Raw genomic sequence first — 13,106 nt, 5'->3', positions numbered from 1 at the left:
CACGTTACCCGTGTACGTACTACGTTGCAAAGGTAGGTATTAAATACCTGTTAATGACGCGGCGACACGAGACCCCTGTAATTTAGGCAATTACGATGGAAATTAGCTGCATTATTTGTCTATGCTTTGCGAACCTATTGCAAAGTGAAGGAGACAATATTCGCGGTATCGATGATGCAGGGTAAAAGCTGTTTATTAACGAAGTACGTACCCAGAAGCCGTTTTAATGGAAATTCGATTGAATGTTTGTAGTTGCCGGTTCTCTGTAGATATCGCGCGTTCGTTACGTTTTATTAAACAGTATTTCCTTCCCGTTATAATTGCCTCGCTAGTCCAGAGTACCTATGACCTGACCTCCAGTATTCATCATTATATTTCGTAGATATGTAAACGCCGGTGGCCCGTGGACCAGATCGCCAATGGGATGCCCACTTATTCCTAATGAAAAGAAATATGTAGGTACCTCCGTAGAGCACCTAATAGGAAATCGCGTTCAACCCCGCGAGCGCGAGTTTGCAACGCGACAAAAAAGCGAAGGGGCGTAGTCGACTGCGGATTTCTGAATAGGAAAGCCAGCTCGAGATCGCAGCTATTCCCGAGGTTGGTGTACGGGGATATTAGAAAAGAAAGGTAGACGTTATCGAAGCTGATGATTATAGCCGTAAAACAAGAACGCGCAATCGTCCCTCGCCTCGTCTCTTTGTTCCTTCGTTCGGTCGGACTTTGGAATTTTAGTCGTGTACTTAGCTCCGCAAAGGAACAATCCGTCTGGCCCCTACCTTTAAACTACGTACACGATTAAACTTTTCTCGACGAATCGAATTTAACTTTCTGCACCGGTGGAGGTAACTACTTTTGTTACCCACCCGCTAACAACTTCGTTACACGTTGAACGCGCAACTATGCTAGGGGATAGACTGCTGAAAGTTTGCCTCAATGAAAAGACGAGTTAAGTATCGATTCTACACAATATACATGCCTCGAGTCGAGACCCTCTCTAACCACAGTTATCGCGAGCTCGTGTCATAACTATTATTCCCCGGCAAGGAATAATGCGAAGTGCAATTACCGAACGATTGCCCAGCTCCTCTACCTGGTAATTTGTTAATGTTCCTACAACCAAGCCGCGCTCTCGCAACGCTCGGTCGTAGCTGAGCTATTCTTCCGCGCGAATTATATAACGTTTTACGAGTTTCGCGATAACAAGGTGTTACTTCATCGTAATCCCCGGCTAAACGCATTTCATTCGCCACGCTGTAACGCCGCTGAAACTTGCCGATGAAGTTTCCCGCGCGTTTCAGGTTAACCATTACTTTTTAACTGTTTCCTTTGGCATTGTTCGATATTCTCGGCGTCTTTCGAGCTGACGCACTAACAGAATGCAAATTAAGTCGGGCAACATAGCCCCGGTCGTGTCTTTTGCTCATTAACTCCACCGCGTACCCGCCCCTCAGCCTTTCTGACCTCTCCTTCACCGTAATCGGCATTGTTCCTTCTTTTCCCACTATTCGCGTTTTCTTTTCATTAACGAGCAACTGCCGCGGTTTCATTATTTTAACCCCGCCCCTTTTTCGCGTACTTGATCCGCAATAACGACCCCCCTGCTCCCTTCTTCGTCGACGCTCTGTTGTCGGAACGGAACCACCGAACGAAAACCAGCCGCTTCTCATATTTACGCAACCGACATGTGTCCGAGCTAATTAAACAATCCCCGCCGATTATTTGGCTTAGCGATCAAATGCAACACGGTATTATACCGACAGATTGTCAATTGTTAATGGACGGCCGTTATTCAAAAGAATGCAAATACAGAACGCCAATGTACATTTTCCAATATCCCCGCGTAATACAAACAGCCTGCAGAATAGAAACATGTCCATACACCGGATTACTAGCGTTCCATTAAAAAAATCATTCCTCTTTCGCCATGTAGGCGCGTAGCTAGTATCTACGAATAGCAACAGCCAGTTCTTTTTCATTAGACAGAAGCCTGCGATGTTCATTTCACCGGAAAGAAACACGTTCGTGGGAACGCGCGAACTGACAAATGAGCCGTTGTTTTTGAAAGTGGTATAAGTCCATTTTGTGGAAAAAAATACTTCGCTATAAGTGTAAAAGAGAAATAGGATTGAAATATTAATAAGTTTGTTATTATTAGTTATCTTAACGAAGTAATTTACTTTTCATACTAGTTTCTTTATAAATTCATTATAATATAACTGAAATTATTTCTTAATAAACTCCATTGTTCGTTTACTAGTAAGTAACGAGGACATGTATGTCTTCGCTTTAATTAATTTTTACATTAAAAAATACATTTCACAAATGCCAACTTCAATTAAAATATAAATTGAAAATTGCTTTTGGTTATATTTTTCATAATATGTTATTATTGAAAGTGATATATGTCCATTTGTAGCTAAAAAATCGTTTATTTTTTTGAACATTTTATTGATTACTATTGCATAATAAAATTTAACAAGTTCATAGTTTTAAAAGCATTACCCAAATTGATTAACGTATGCGAATATTTTTAAGTCGATTCAAACGCAAGCCCTTAAATATCTCAATGTATGAATAAATGGACTTATACCACTCACAAAAACAACGGCTCAAATAAGAGCTGAGAGAAGCGAGGAAGAATAACACGCGGAGGAGTAATCCGTGTAGCGAAAATGATGGGCGAACTTACCGTATCCCGTTTTTGCGGCCAGATTGAGCTTGCACTCGTGCCGCGTCAAGTAAACGTAAGGCTGTGGCTCGTCCGGACACCAAGGCACCGACAGTCCGCAAACGCATTTTCCGGTGGACACCGAATTTCCGTCCTCCCCGGTGACTCCCTCGGAAACCAAGTTGCACCCTGGTTTCGACATGATCGGCCCCTGGGGACAGTGCCTCCTCCATCTACCCGGGATCTCTGAAACAGCGAGTAATCACAGGCTCGAGTTAGGGCAAATGGAAACTGATCATTTCGCCAGCGTTCAGAAATTCTACGATAGCAATGGTAGGTGAGCAAAGTGTTTCTTTCTCGCGCACCGTGCCATTTACCTACAGGCTAATTTACACTGTTCACTTTGACGTAAATCCACCCTAGCACATAGCCTTTGCGCACCAGCCGACTATGACTGATTGCAAACAGTGGACGATTGAAGTCGAGATCGAAAGCAACGACAGAAACGCGAGCTGGCGTGCCGGGTAGTTTCTCCTCGCGCTTCGTTGCCCTGGCAATGTACCGTAATCGTGACTGTAACTTCATCGTTTGTTCCCGGTGCCTTTCATTGTTTCTTGCGTGCACCGACGCGAGGTCGATTTTAAACAACTCGCTGAAATCAATTATCGAATGCCGAAGACCAAGCTTCAGATTGCAGCAGCCGTTACTCGCTCGCCATTCGCCGCTCGTTGTACTCAGCGAAATTACATTGCCCCGAACAAAGAGGGAATCTCGGAAAACTTGGCTCCTTTCGACGAATGAATTTTTCGTTCGAATCAATTTATCAGAAATTCCACGTCGTTTCTTTTTTCTTTTTATTTATTTTTTTTTGCTTTTTACCTGCACAACGTGATATTTCAAAGGGATACCGCGAGCCGAGGAGCAGCGGAGCTCCAAGAAAATATACGATCGTCGGACGTTTGAAGCGAATTCCCGCGTGGGACGCGTGGCTCGCATCGATACGAGAAAGCCCGTGCAATTACGCGGTTGCTAACATCGGTAAACAGGACAGGTATCCACAATGTACGTCAGATCGGACTAGGGCTTCTATCGTACCCGGGAGAATATACATAATGCGGTTTCCTAACGATCCTCGGTGCGCGCTGTAACGACAAATTTCGATTCAATTACAAGCCCCGTGCAAAACCGGATCCGCAGCGATCCCATCCCCCCGAGCCAGAGCTACCCCGAACGGTTAAGGTTAAGACTCGGTGGAATTTCGGTCAGGAGCAGTGTACTACCGCGATCGAATCGCCGTATAGCGTGTACACGTCGATGGAACGACCCAGAAAACTGTCCCCAGCTTTTATAGAGTGGAAGCAAAGAAATAAGAAGGAAGGAATTATTTGTTACAAAGGCGGATGTAACTTTGCTATAAGCAACCTCGAGGCAGAGATACCCAACCGGCTGCATCCTCTCTCATCCTCTCTCCCCCTTCCTTGCCGTGCCGCTCGATCGATAAGTTTAATAATCCACGCTCGGGCGCCCCAGAAATCGAATTTGCCAATCGGTTTACCGATCGACCTTCCGCGCTGATGCAACCCTAAACGCGAATTCATTTCGAGTTAATGGTCCTGAATGCGCTTCCGGCTAATTGGCCGTGGTTCGCCGAGTACACACCCAGAGAGTGAACGCTCTCAACTGAACCGCCTTTCGATCAAGAAAATCTCAAATCCCGCGCGAGCGTGCTCAAACACGAGAACTAACCAAAATTACCACAAATCTGCGGAAACGCGCCCGCCTCCGCGGCGAATCGCAACGAGATTGCGTTCGCGCGAGTCTCTCATCCCTTCGAATAGGTCCAGAAACTTCGCGTTCCGGACACCTTTTTAAAGAAACCTCTCGCCAATGGCAATAATGGCATCGCAGATGGAAATGTTGCGAGCAATGGTTCGCCCGAGTTAACAACGCGTAGAACGAGCACCTTGCTTCCCGCGCAGGATGCATCCGCGCTCGCGCTGTTCTCCGTTTCGAAAAGCCCGCATAGATCCAATTACAAAGTGCGAGCTACGCTGAGCTGACTCGGAAAAACAAATATTTTTTTTCAACACCTGAAAATAGGTGTTTTTTTCACGCCTGCTGAGCGAGAGCAAAATGACCAATTACAGACGTATTCGCGTTTTCTACTTTTCTCCCAAGGGAAAATGACTTTACGCGCATGCGTATTCGCAATTTTTTACTTTGCTCCCAAAGAAACTGGAGTTTGGCGTTACCCTGTGGTATGAAGATGCATTTGTTCGACTAATCGTTATCGATCGTGTGTATTTTCTTCGCGAATCGCTCAGCAGGCTGGCAAAAACACACACCTTTCATGCAGGTGTTGAAAAGAGTATTGTGCGTGACAAGGGAGAGACGCGTTTTTGCCTCGCGTGAAATGCTGCTCTCGCTACGCTCGGGCAGCAAACTTCACGCTCGTCGAAATCGTTTTCTTCTCTCCCTTGTCACGCAATGTGCTATACCATGCTGTACAGCGGCCCGGCGATTTCATCATTTATGAACATGCTCCGATCGACTTTCACGAACATATCTGCACACATATTTGCGTAGGTACGTAGGTGTGCAGGTTTTTCTGTTTACGGTAAGTTCGTTCATTTTTATCTCACTTCGGATATCCCCATGAGCAGATGTAATCCGTGAAAATCGTATTTTGCGAGGGACTCTCGCTCGACTATATTAAATTTCTGTTTTCACGCTGCGCGTACGAGGGGATCGAGATATATTCGCGCTGCACGGGGTGGCCTCGGTAGAAAAATTCAGACCGAAAATATTGTAAAATTTCACCGACTCGTCGGGAATTATCTCTGATCAAGGCTTGTTACCGTTACTTCTATTCGCCGGCGTCCGCGCCGCGCAGAAAGAATCAATAGTTAAATGGATCGCGTTCGCGGAACTTGATTTGTTGGGGACGGAACGAAAATTCGCGGCACGTTGTGGTTCGTGCGGGACTCGGTCGCGAGACAACAGAATGCAGATTCCGAGCTACCAAGTGAATGGTGTTATGAAAAATAACGGCTCTGCCAGACGCCAAGTAAATTACACGCGCGAAACGAGAGGCGACTTAATCAGTTGGCGCGCGTTTAGCGAGAACCGTGCCGCGAAATGATCCGCTGACGGGAGAAGGTAGAGCCAACCAACCACTGACTGCGGATGTTCCGCGAGTTGGTCCGCGTGCGTGATGCAACGGGAGCCGAGAGGGATGAAAGAGGAAAGAGAAGGCGACATAAAAATGCATCGTCCGGCTCGCAGCTATTTGTTTTCTGGTCCGACGTGCCCGCCTGTATCAATTAAACGAACCGGCAACTAAAACTATAGTTTCTTATTAGCTGTCGCGCCAACGATGATCGATCGCCCGGGACAATTATGAGCTACCTTCGCCACTGTGCGTTGGTATCGTCTCGAAGGGAACGGAGGACAATTCCGCAAACTTTGGACACCGATGCACCATTCGATGGGGCTGGGAAACCGAAACGAAGGAAGAGGCAAGCGTACACCAGACTGTAATGATGTAATAGTTTCGATATCTTCTCGTGGCTCCACGAAAACTCTAAAATCAGGCTGACCAGGGGGTTGCCCGAAGCTTTCGCGAAAACGAAGGAACGCGGAGGAAATTTCGAGGCTTCCCGATTTATAAACCTCAGCCATCTAGCAGCACTGTAGTCATTATTCCTAGGATTTCGTTGGCGAACGGAATAATCTCGGTTTCCAGAAATATAACGAGAAAAACCGCCGTACACAACTTCTAATGGAATGGATATTAAGCAATTGAAGAAACTGTGGCGCGGTTCGCGGGAATCGTGGAAATGCCCGTGTCTGGGAATTAAATCCAAGTGGAATTTCGCTGGGACTGGCGAAAGGTCATCCATGGCGAGATAGAGAGCGGGCAAAATATGTTACTCGGGCGAGTATTCGCTAAATGTGCGATGAAAATGGGTCGACTGTTCGTCCGAGCATAGCTAACCGATATCATTCGATGCGTGCCGAGCGGTTCTCGCGCGGATCATGAATACTTCAAATACACCGCAGTCAGAGTAGGTACACGTTGTATTTCCAAATCCCTATTTTTCTGAGCACCGAGGAGAGCGATCGAAGGAAAGCGAGCTTGTTTCTACGGTATGCGTAATGTAAGATGGGTGCCTACTACTCGAGGAAATTATGACGAAGTGAAAGAACACCAGACGACCCGATATCGACGGGAGTTTGAACGAAAAGGACCGTTTCTCTGGGCATTAAGAAATTGCCGGTGTAAATCTGCTGGATGGTAATCCGCGTAAAGCGAGTCGAAAGTTACGACGAGTACGTGGAAAAGATTCAAGGGACTCCGGCTTTGCGGTTTTAACGTTCGGCCTAATATTCTCGGAACTTTCAGAGTTATTCAGTTTCGCGAGCGGCCACGGTGCATCCTAATTAACCTCTGAAATTGAATCTGCCGCGGTACTTAGGCCGTCTCAATGCTCAACGCATAGACGCTTAAGTCGCGATACGTGGAGGAGAGTGATTCGATCGCGAGACAACACCTACGCGCATAGTAGGTACCATACGTAGGAGAAACCGGGGCCAGTTGATAAGTTTTTCAGTTTTCAATGTTTTTCAGTTTTGTTTGAATTAATTACTCGATAACAAATATGCTAAAATATACTTTGCCCCTTCCTCTTTAATGTATCGTAAATGAAAAGTTGCGAACATACATAGAAAATGAACGAAGAAATGTTATTTGGTCGAAGGTAAAATGTATCAATTTACCCCACTGCGGGGCTAGTTGATATGTTATTCTGTTTTCAATGTTTTTCATTTTTTATTTGAATTAATTACTTGATAACAAACATGCCAAAATATACTTTGGTCCTTCCTCTTTAATATATAGTAAGCGAAAACGCGAGAGAATACATACAAAATGAATGAAAAAATTGTTATTTGGACGATCAATTTGGATGTATCAAAACGATTTACTTTTTCTCTGTGTAAACGAAAACAGTTACAAAAACGATTGTTAACGTCAATGTACGCACACGTACCCTGGATCGTGGGAAAGAATTGAACAACAATCTCTGTATCAACTAGCCCCGGCCTTCCCTACGATATCCTTTCGCGACACGGTAGAAATTGCAGTTTACCCGTGTTTGCTCGTCCTCGATCAGTACCCTATCAGATTTAAAATCCCAAAATCCATCGGATGCGCATCCAGGTGATCCGGCGTATTCGTCGGTGTTATAACATCGTGTGTCTCCCGCGTCGGGTCTGTTGTCTCCCACCGATTCACGTAATGTCACGAATTCCGCTCCGCCCCGTCTCGCTCTGCCTCGTCAAGCTTCGGCCTCATATCCTCGAGTACGCGAGCGCACTGGTGCAAACGCACACATCCCCGATCCACGCCCGCGCCTAAACCCGCGCATGCAGCAACGGTTGCCAGTGTAATAACATAACATATGTAGGTTGGTGAGGTCCCAACGGCTCACGCGAAATAAAGCAAGTAATCGATTGCTGGCGTACACAGACCGACAGACTGTGCACCCTCGCAGGATACACGACGAATTCTTGGCTTAACTACTCCTCTCTGCCGTGCACACGTCAAGGCCGAAATATATTCGCACGCTTTCCTACGAAACCACCGTACCGCGAATAATAGCGATATCCGTGCCGCTTACCAACACCACCACCCGCCGTCCTGCGGTTGCGATTCCAAAACCGACGCTGGTTACTTGCCCGTCTACGTTTATTCGTCTTGCGATCCACCAGCTCTCTTACGTTCCGGGCTTTACTCTAATCGTAAGTAAGTAGAGAGAATACACGGTCCGCCCAAGGTGTTTTACGAATCGTCCCGGCGCGGGCGGAAAGAAATGTCCCGCTGTTGTAGGTGAAAAAAGATTGGAAAAAGAGGTGGTAAGAATGGTCGGCTGGCCATTTCCCGGCGGTGGCATTGCGGCGAAATGAGGATACATAGTTGGACTTCTTTTGCGCTGCAACGCCACAGGAAAATCCGTTCGATCTAACAGGCACGAGAAGCTGTATCGGACTTTCTATGCGGGGACCTAGCCGAATCGCAGTGTAGTGATCTATGGGCTTTTGCGCTCGTGTACTCCTTCCTATAGAATTCGAGGGGTAGGGTAGAGTAGGGTGTACGGTTACTGGAAGGTAACTGTAGATACTTATAGGCGAAGCATTGCATAGGAATGCCATCCAGCAGGGCGCACGCTTACCAGCCGCTCTAAAGATTTGTTACTTGACGTTGAGAAACTGGGCTTCTCCGCTTGCATTCGCCTTCCCACCAGCTTTCGAGCCAACAATCGCCAACTGTGAAATGTAGAGTCCACAGAGTTACCTACCCGCAACGGTTTTTCTCCGTCGATATCGCAAGCCGGTCACGTGCTTCCCTTAATCTCGGCGCGAGCTACGTTTCTTACCTTCTCGTTAACAATACCGTAGCCCCGAGTACAAATGTGAATTAACAAAGGCGGAGCTCTTTCTTCCACGCGGGAAAACATTAGTAGAGGACCAAAGCCATCCTGACCCCTTCCTCAAAATGGAATTACGTTAGTCTCTCTTAGTGTACGCCCTAGGATAGCCTCGATTGCGTAGAAATCGGGTCATCGCGTAACAGTACCTACCTCCCCTCGCGGGTCGCTTTTAACGCGAGCTACCCTTCCAGGGCAGACCAGGCTCGATGCAAATTGTAGCGCAAGTGGATTCCAATTGCCGATTCGACCCGGGTCCAGCCAAATCGAGCGAACCAACCGATTCGTCCTCGATCTACAAGGATGGATCGGAAACGCTCGTGTGCTCCGAGCAGGTCTGCCGTGGCTACCAGATTTTTGCGCTTCGAAAAACGAGACGGGGATCCGGGAACAGGGTAAAAGGCTCATAAAATCGCGTCGGTGCATTTCCACAGTGGCGCGACTCGTATTTTTACCCGGGCACAAGTACGCGGGCGTGTGTCTGCATTACTCCGTGTATAAATCTGTATAAAGTGTAAGCGGCATACATATAACGCGTATCCGCGCTAGGTAAACTCGCACGGGCCGACGCAAACTAGTGTTTATACCAGGGGCCACTGCATTCGCTGATATTCCACGTGTGGCGAACAGTCCGCCGCAACCTATATGCACCCACCTTTACAGGCCAACATCCGTCCTTCGAAATGGACTATTCTTGGTTTATTTGATTCGAAACGAGCTTACCCCCCGCCTGGACGCCGAGCCCGAGCCGCTATCGGTCACCGAGCCCGACCGAATCCTGCTTCCGACCGCAGACCAACTATTACGCGGACCCTTGCGATTTTATTGCACCCCTACAGCGAATCAAATATCCGTACTATAACGGGCGCAGCCCCGCACCGCGCCGCTTTCTAGTCCCTTCCCTCGCCACTGTCCCCAACGAATCTTTAAACAGAAGCGACGAAGCTATCGCGACAATTATCGCAAACGGCGATCCACTCGGACAGCTAAAACTGCCAAGCGTTTCGGACTAATTGGCGAGAAAAACGGCCAGTCTACATTTGAATAATATCCCCCTGCATAAAAGCAAGCTTAACGCGCGCTCCTCTACTCTAGCCTGCTCCACTGCATAATTATGTACTCCCTAACGGACACGAAGATACATTTCAAAGGGGAAAATATTCGTGGAAAAAGAGACTCCCTCGGAACAGTCGTTTTTAATGAAATATCCTCTCCTATCGATAAGTAGGTACTGGCTTTCGCGGGTTGTCGAGGGAGAGCGGAATCAAAGGGTAGCGCGAAAGAATGTAAAAAAGCAAACAGACTCGCCGGAGCGTGTTTCGTCGTGTGCTTTATGAATATTCGAAGAAAGCGAGGCGCGGTGCGCTGTAAATGCGATCGTAGTATTTCAAGCGACGGCTTGCAATGCGTTTCGCGAGTCGGAGGGTAGTGAATACGGGGGTTTACGTAATGCCAAAATACGAGGCCGACCGGGGCAGAGAATTGTCGGGGAGGGCTGAAGAAATGCGTGTTTCGGAAGGGGCCAGCCGCGGCCCTTTCGCCGTTCGAGGGATGAATCGCGCTTCCGCGTTAAGGGTTTTCATTGCCGCGCCGCGCTGCTGCATAAAACATGCCCCGGCCGGAAGTGTGCGCTGTGCGCTGTGCACTGGATGCCGCAGCGCGTATGCATCTCCTCCGGCTGTGAATCGAGGGCGAGGCATTTTTTTGCACCCAACACCCGCGGAATCGCACGTCCCCGTAAACGTAAACGAATAACGACCGCCGATGACACGTTTCCGCGATGCGACGCAACAGCGAGAACAGCGGTGTTTTAATCTGGAGATTTCGCGTGCTTCCAGGCGACCAACTATTTCCCCTACATTTCGATTCGTCCCACAGACTTGCCGTCGCGTTGCCACGGGTTCGTTTAACTTGCCCGTACCGGACACGCCGGCGTTTTTAGGTCAATAACTTTTACCGATGCAACTATCGTCCTCCGCTCGATCCAAGTCGACGTCCTCTACTCGAGCGAACTTGAACGCTCTGTCGCTCTCTAATTTCCGGGAACAAAAGGCGAGGAACGAGTCCCTTGACGCAGGGATCGAGATAACGCCGGGCGCTTTTTCCCCGGGACGACATTAACAAACGCTTCGAGGAAGTAAGACTGCAGGTCCACGGAAAAACAATCAGAAATCACGACTGAAAACCAGTGAATGCACCGAGACCGGTCCCTTTCTTTCGCCCTCCTCTATTTCCTTGGGATTCTTTCACGAAATGCCCAGCGATTAGGCTGCTTTTCAGAAACATCCGACAAAACAGGATCTCGTGATAGCGTTCCATTAAATACGATACAGAATTCCGCAGCGGCTCGATGCCACGCCAGATACGATTCAGCGAGACTGCTCGCGAATCCGCATTCCTTTCAGCGCCGCGCCGCTCGCGGAATATCAAATTTCTCGTTGTTTCGACGATCCTGATTAAAAGACGCGCTCTTTCAGCGTGACCGTTTATCAAATTACAAAGAATTCCCTCGCGTGATTAGCACCATCGGTAGAAACCCCGGGACGGAATTAATTGCGACCCGTGGAATTCTCTCAACTGCTTCGATGGTATTCGCGACTCTCCTGCTGCCGCTGTTTCCATAAATTTCGAAATTTAATATGATTTCTGGTGGAAACAGAGCGATGCGCTCGCGCTTTCCGCGCGTGGGCCCAGGAGCAGCTCGTCGATGATCATTTCGAAGCGGTGATATCTTTCGCGGCGATGATGGCGTTCCTCGCAAAATGTCCTTTATTTATCCGACCGCGGCGATAGTAACATTTATGAAAATTGACACCGCCGACAGTGTATTATTCCATTCCCGTGCATTCTGTTCGGTTAATATGTCCGCATAAATTGAATAGGTAATAATACGCGACCGCGTAATGCTATCCGACGCATAAGTGGACGGTATTTTATTCAAATAAACGCACACGCTTTAAATCCGAGTAAATATTTCACGCGTAGATCGCATGGCACGACGGCATTGTGATCCCGAAACCGGCCGATACGTACTCATCCGAGCCATCACTGCCCTTTTAATCGACTTCAAAAAGGAAGAGGTTCTCAGCTCGGGTGTTTGCACGTATTTTATACGTATTATGTTTGTCCGCAAATTTCTCCGTAACTACCGAACCGATTTCGGGCGAAACTTATTGCATTTAGTTTGGATTCAATCAACTTAGGTCATAGAGAAAGAATCGTCAAAATTGGTTAAGTAGATTTGAAGTTACACCAAAAAAGAAGAAATCTGTTTCATTATAATACATTGCATGCACGGGCAGGCAAAAGACAGAGTATCAGGCGTCTGAAAAGCAGAGCGAGATAAAATATCGACGTCGTCTGTCTCGTACCGTTTCTCGGACGCTTTCAGTCCCTCTGATTCGTTCTCGTTCCATCTCGCTCTCGCCATCGGCAAGAAAGGAGCGAAAACGATCGCTCGGAATCGTGTCCCCTCTACGTTATATTATATTTATTATATTATAATATATATTAGAGGAACGGGTGGTTATATGGCCCCCAGTTTTATGTATCTTCCTAAAATCTGATTCATAATTTAAATTGCTTTAAATTTTTGCTTAAAATGTAAGCAAACTAATAAGGTTATATGTGATAAAAGGTGGAAGCAAAAGAAAACCAATTTAATTGAATTCAACATATATTATGGAAAAATGTAATTTTCAGCGCTCATACAAAAGTGAATGTAATCACTTAATATGGCCCCCTAACAAAAATCATAAAAAATAATTCTTTGGCAACATCAGAGATAAAAGATGAGTGAATAAATAAGGTTTTATTATTTATACACAAAAGTCGCATACATATTCCAACTTTTTCGCACGATGTGCACTCGCTATGGGCTCATAATTCGCATATGATGCATTTAATCCATATTTCGCCACGTTGGTCCAGGGCATAACCGTCCGCCA

General features: G+C 47.0%; 1 protein-coding gene across 7 annotated transcripts in view; it reads right to left on the bottom strand.

The window, feature by feature from the left end:
* Nucleotides 1-13,106, bottom strand: part of Cmpy (crimpy) — a 142,830-nt gene that overhangs the window by 117,517 nt on the left and 12,207 nt on the right. For 6 of the 7 annotated variants that reach the window (XR_013085292.1, XM_076811895.1, XM_076811896.1 and 3 more), the window contains exon 4: nucleotides 2,693-2,917. The exons of the other annotated variant lie outside the window; for it this stretch is intronic. Coding sequence is in view for 5 of the 6 variants with exons in the window: in XM_076811895.1 (XP_076668010.1) it covers nucleotides 2,693-2,917 (225 nt within the window). In the remaining variant the exon portion in view is untranslated. The remainder of the gene's footprint in view (nucleotides 1-2,692; nucleotides 2,918-13,106) is intronic. 7 annotated transcript variants of the gene reach the window in all.

This window comes from Andrena cerasifolii, chromosome 5, assembly GCF_050908995.1.
Source record: "Andrena cerasifolii isolate SP2316 chromosome 5, iyAndCera1_principal, whole genome shotgun sequence".
NCBI classification, from domain to species: Eukaryota; Metazoa; Arthropoda; class Insecta; order Hymenoptera; family Andrenidae; genus Andrena; species Andrena cerasifolii.
The sequence above is the reverse complement of the archived record's forward strand: the minus strand, read 5'-3'. Positions and strand labels throughout refer to the sequence as shown.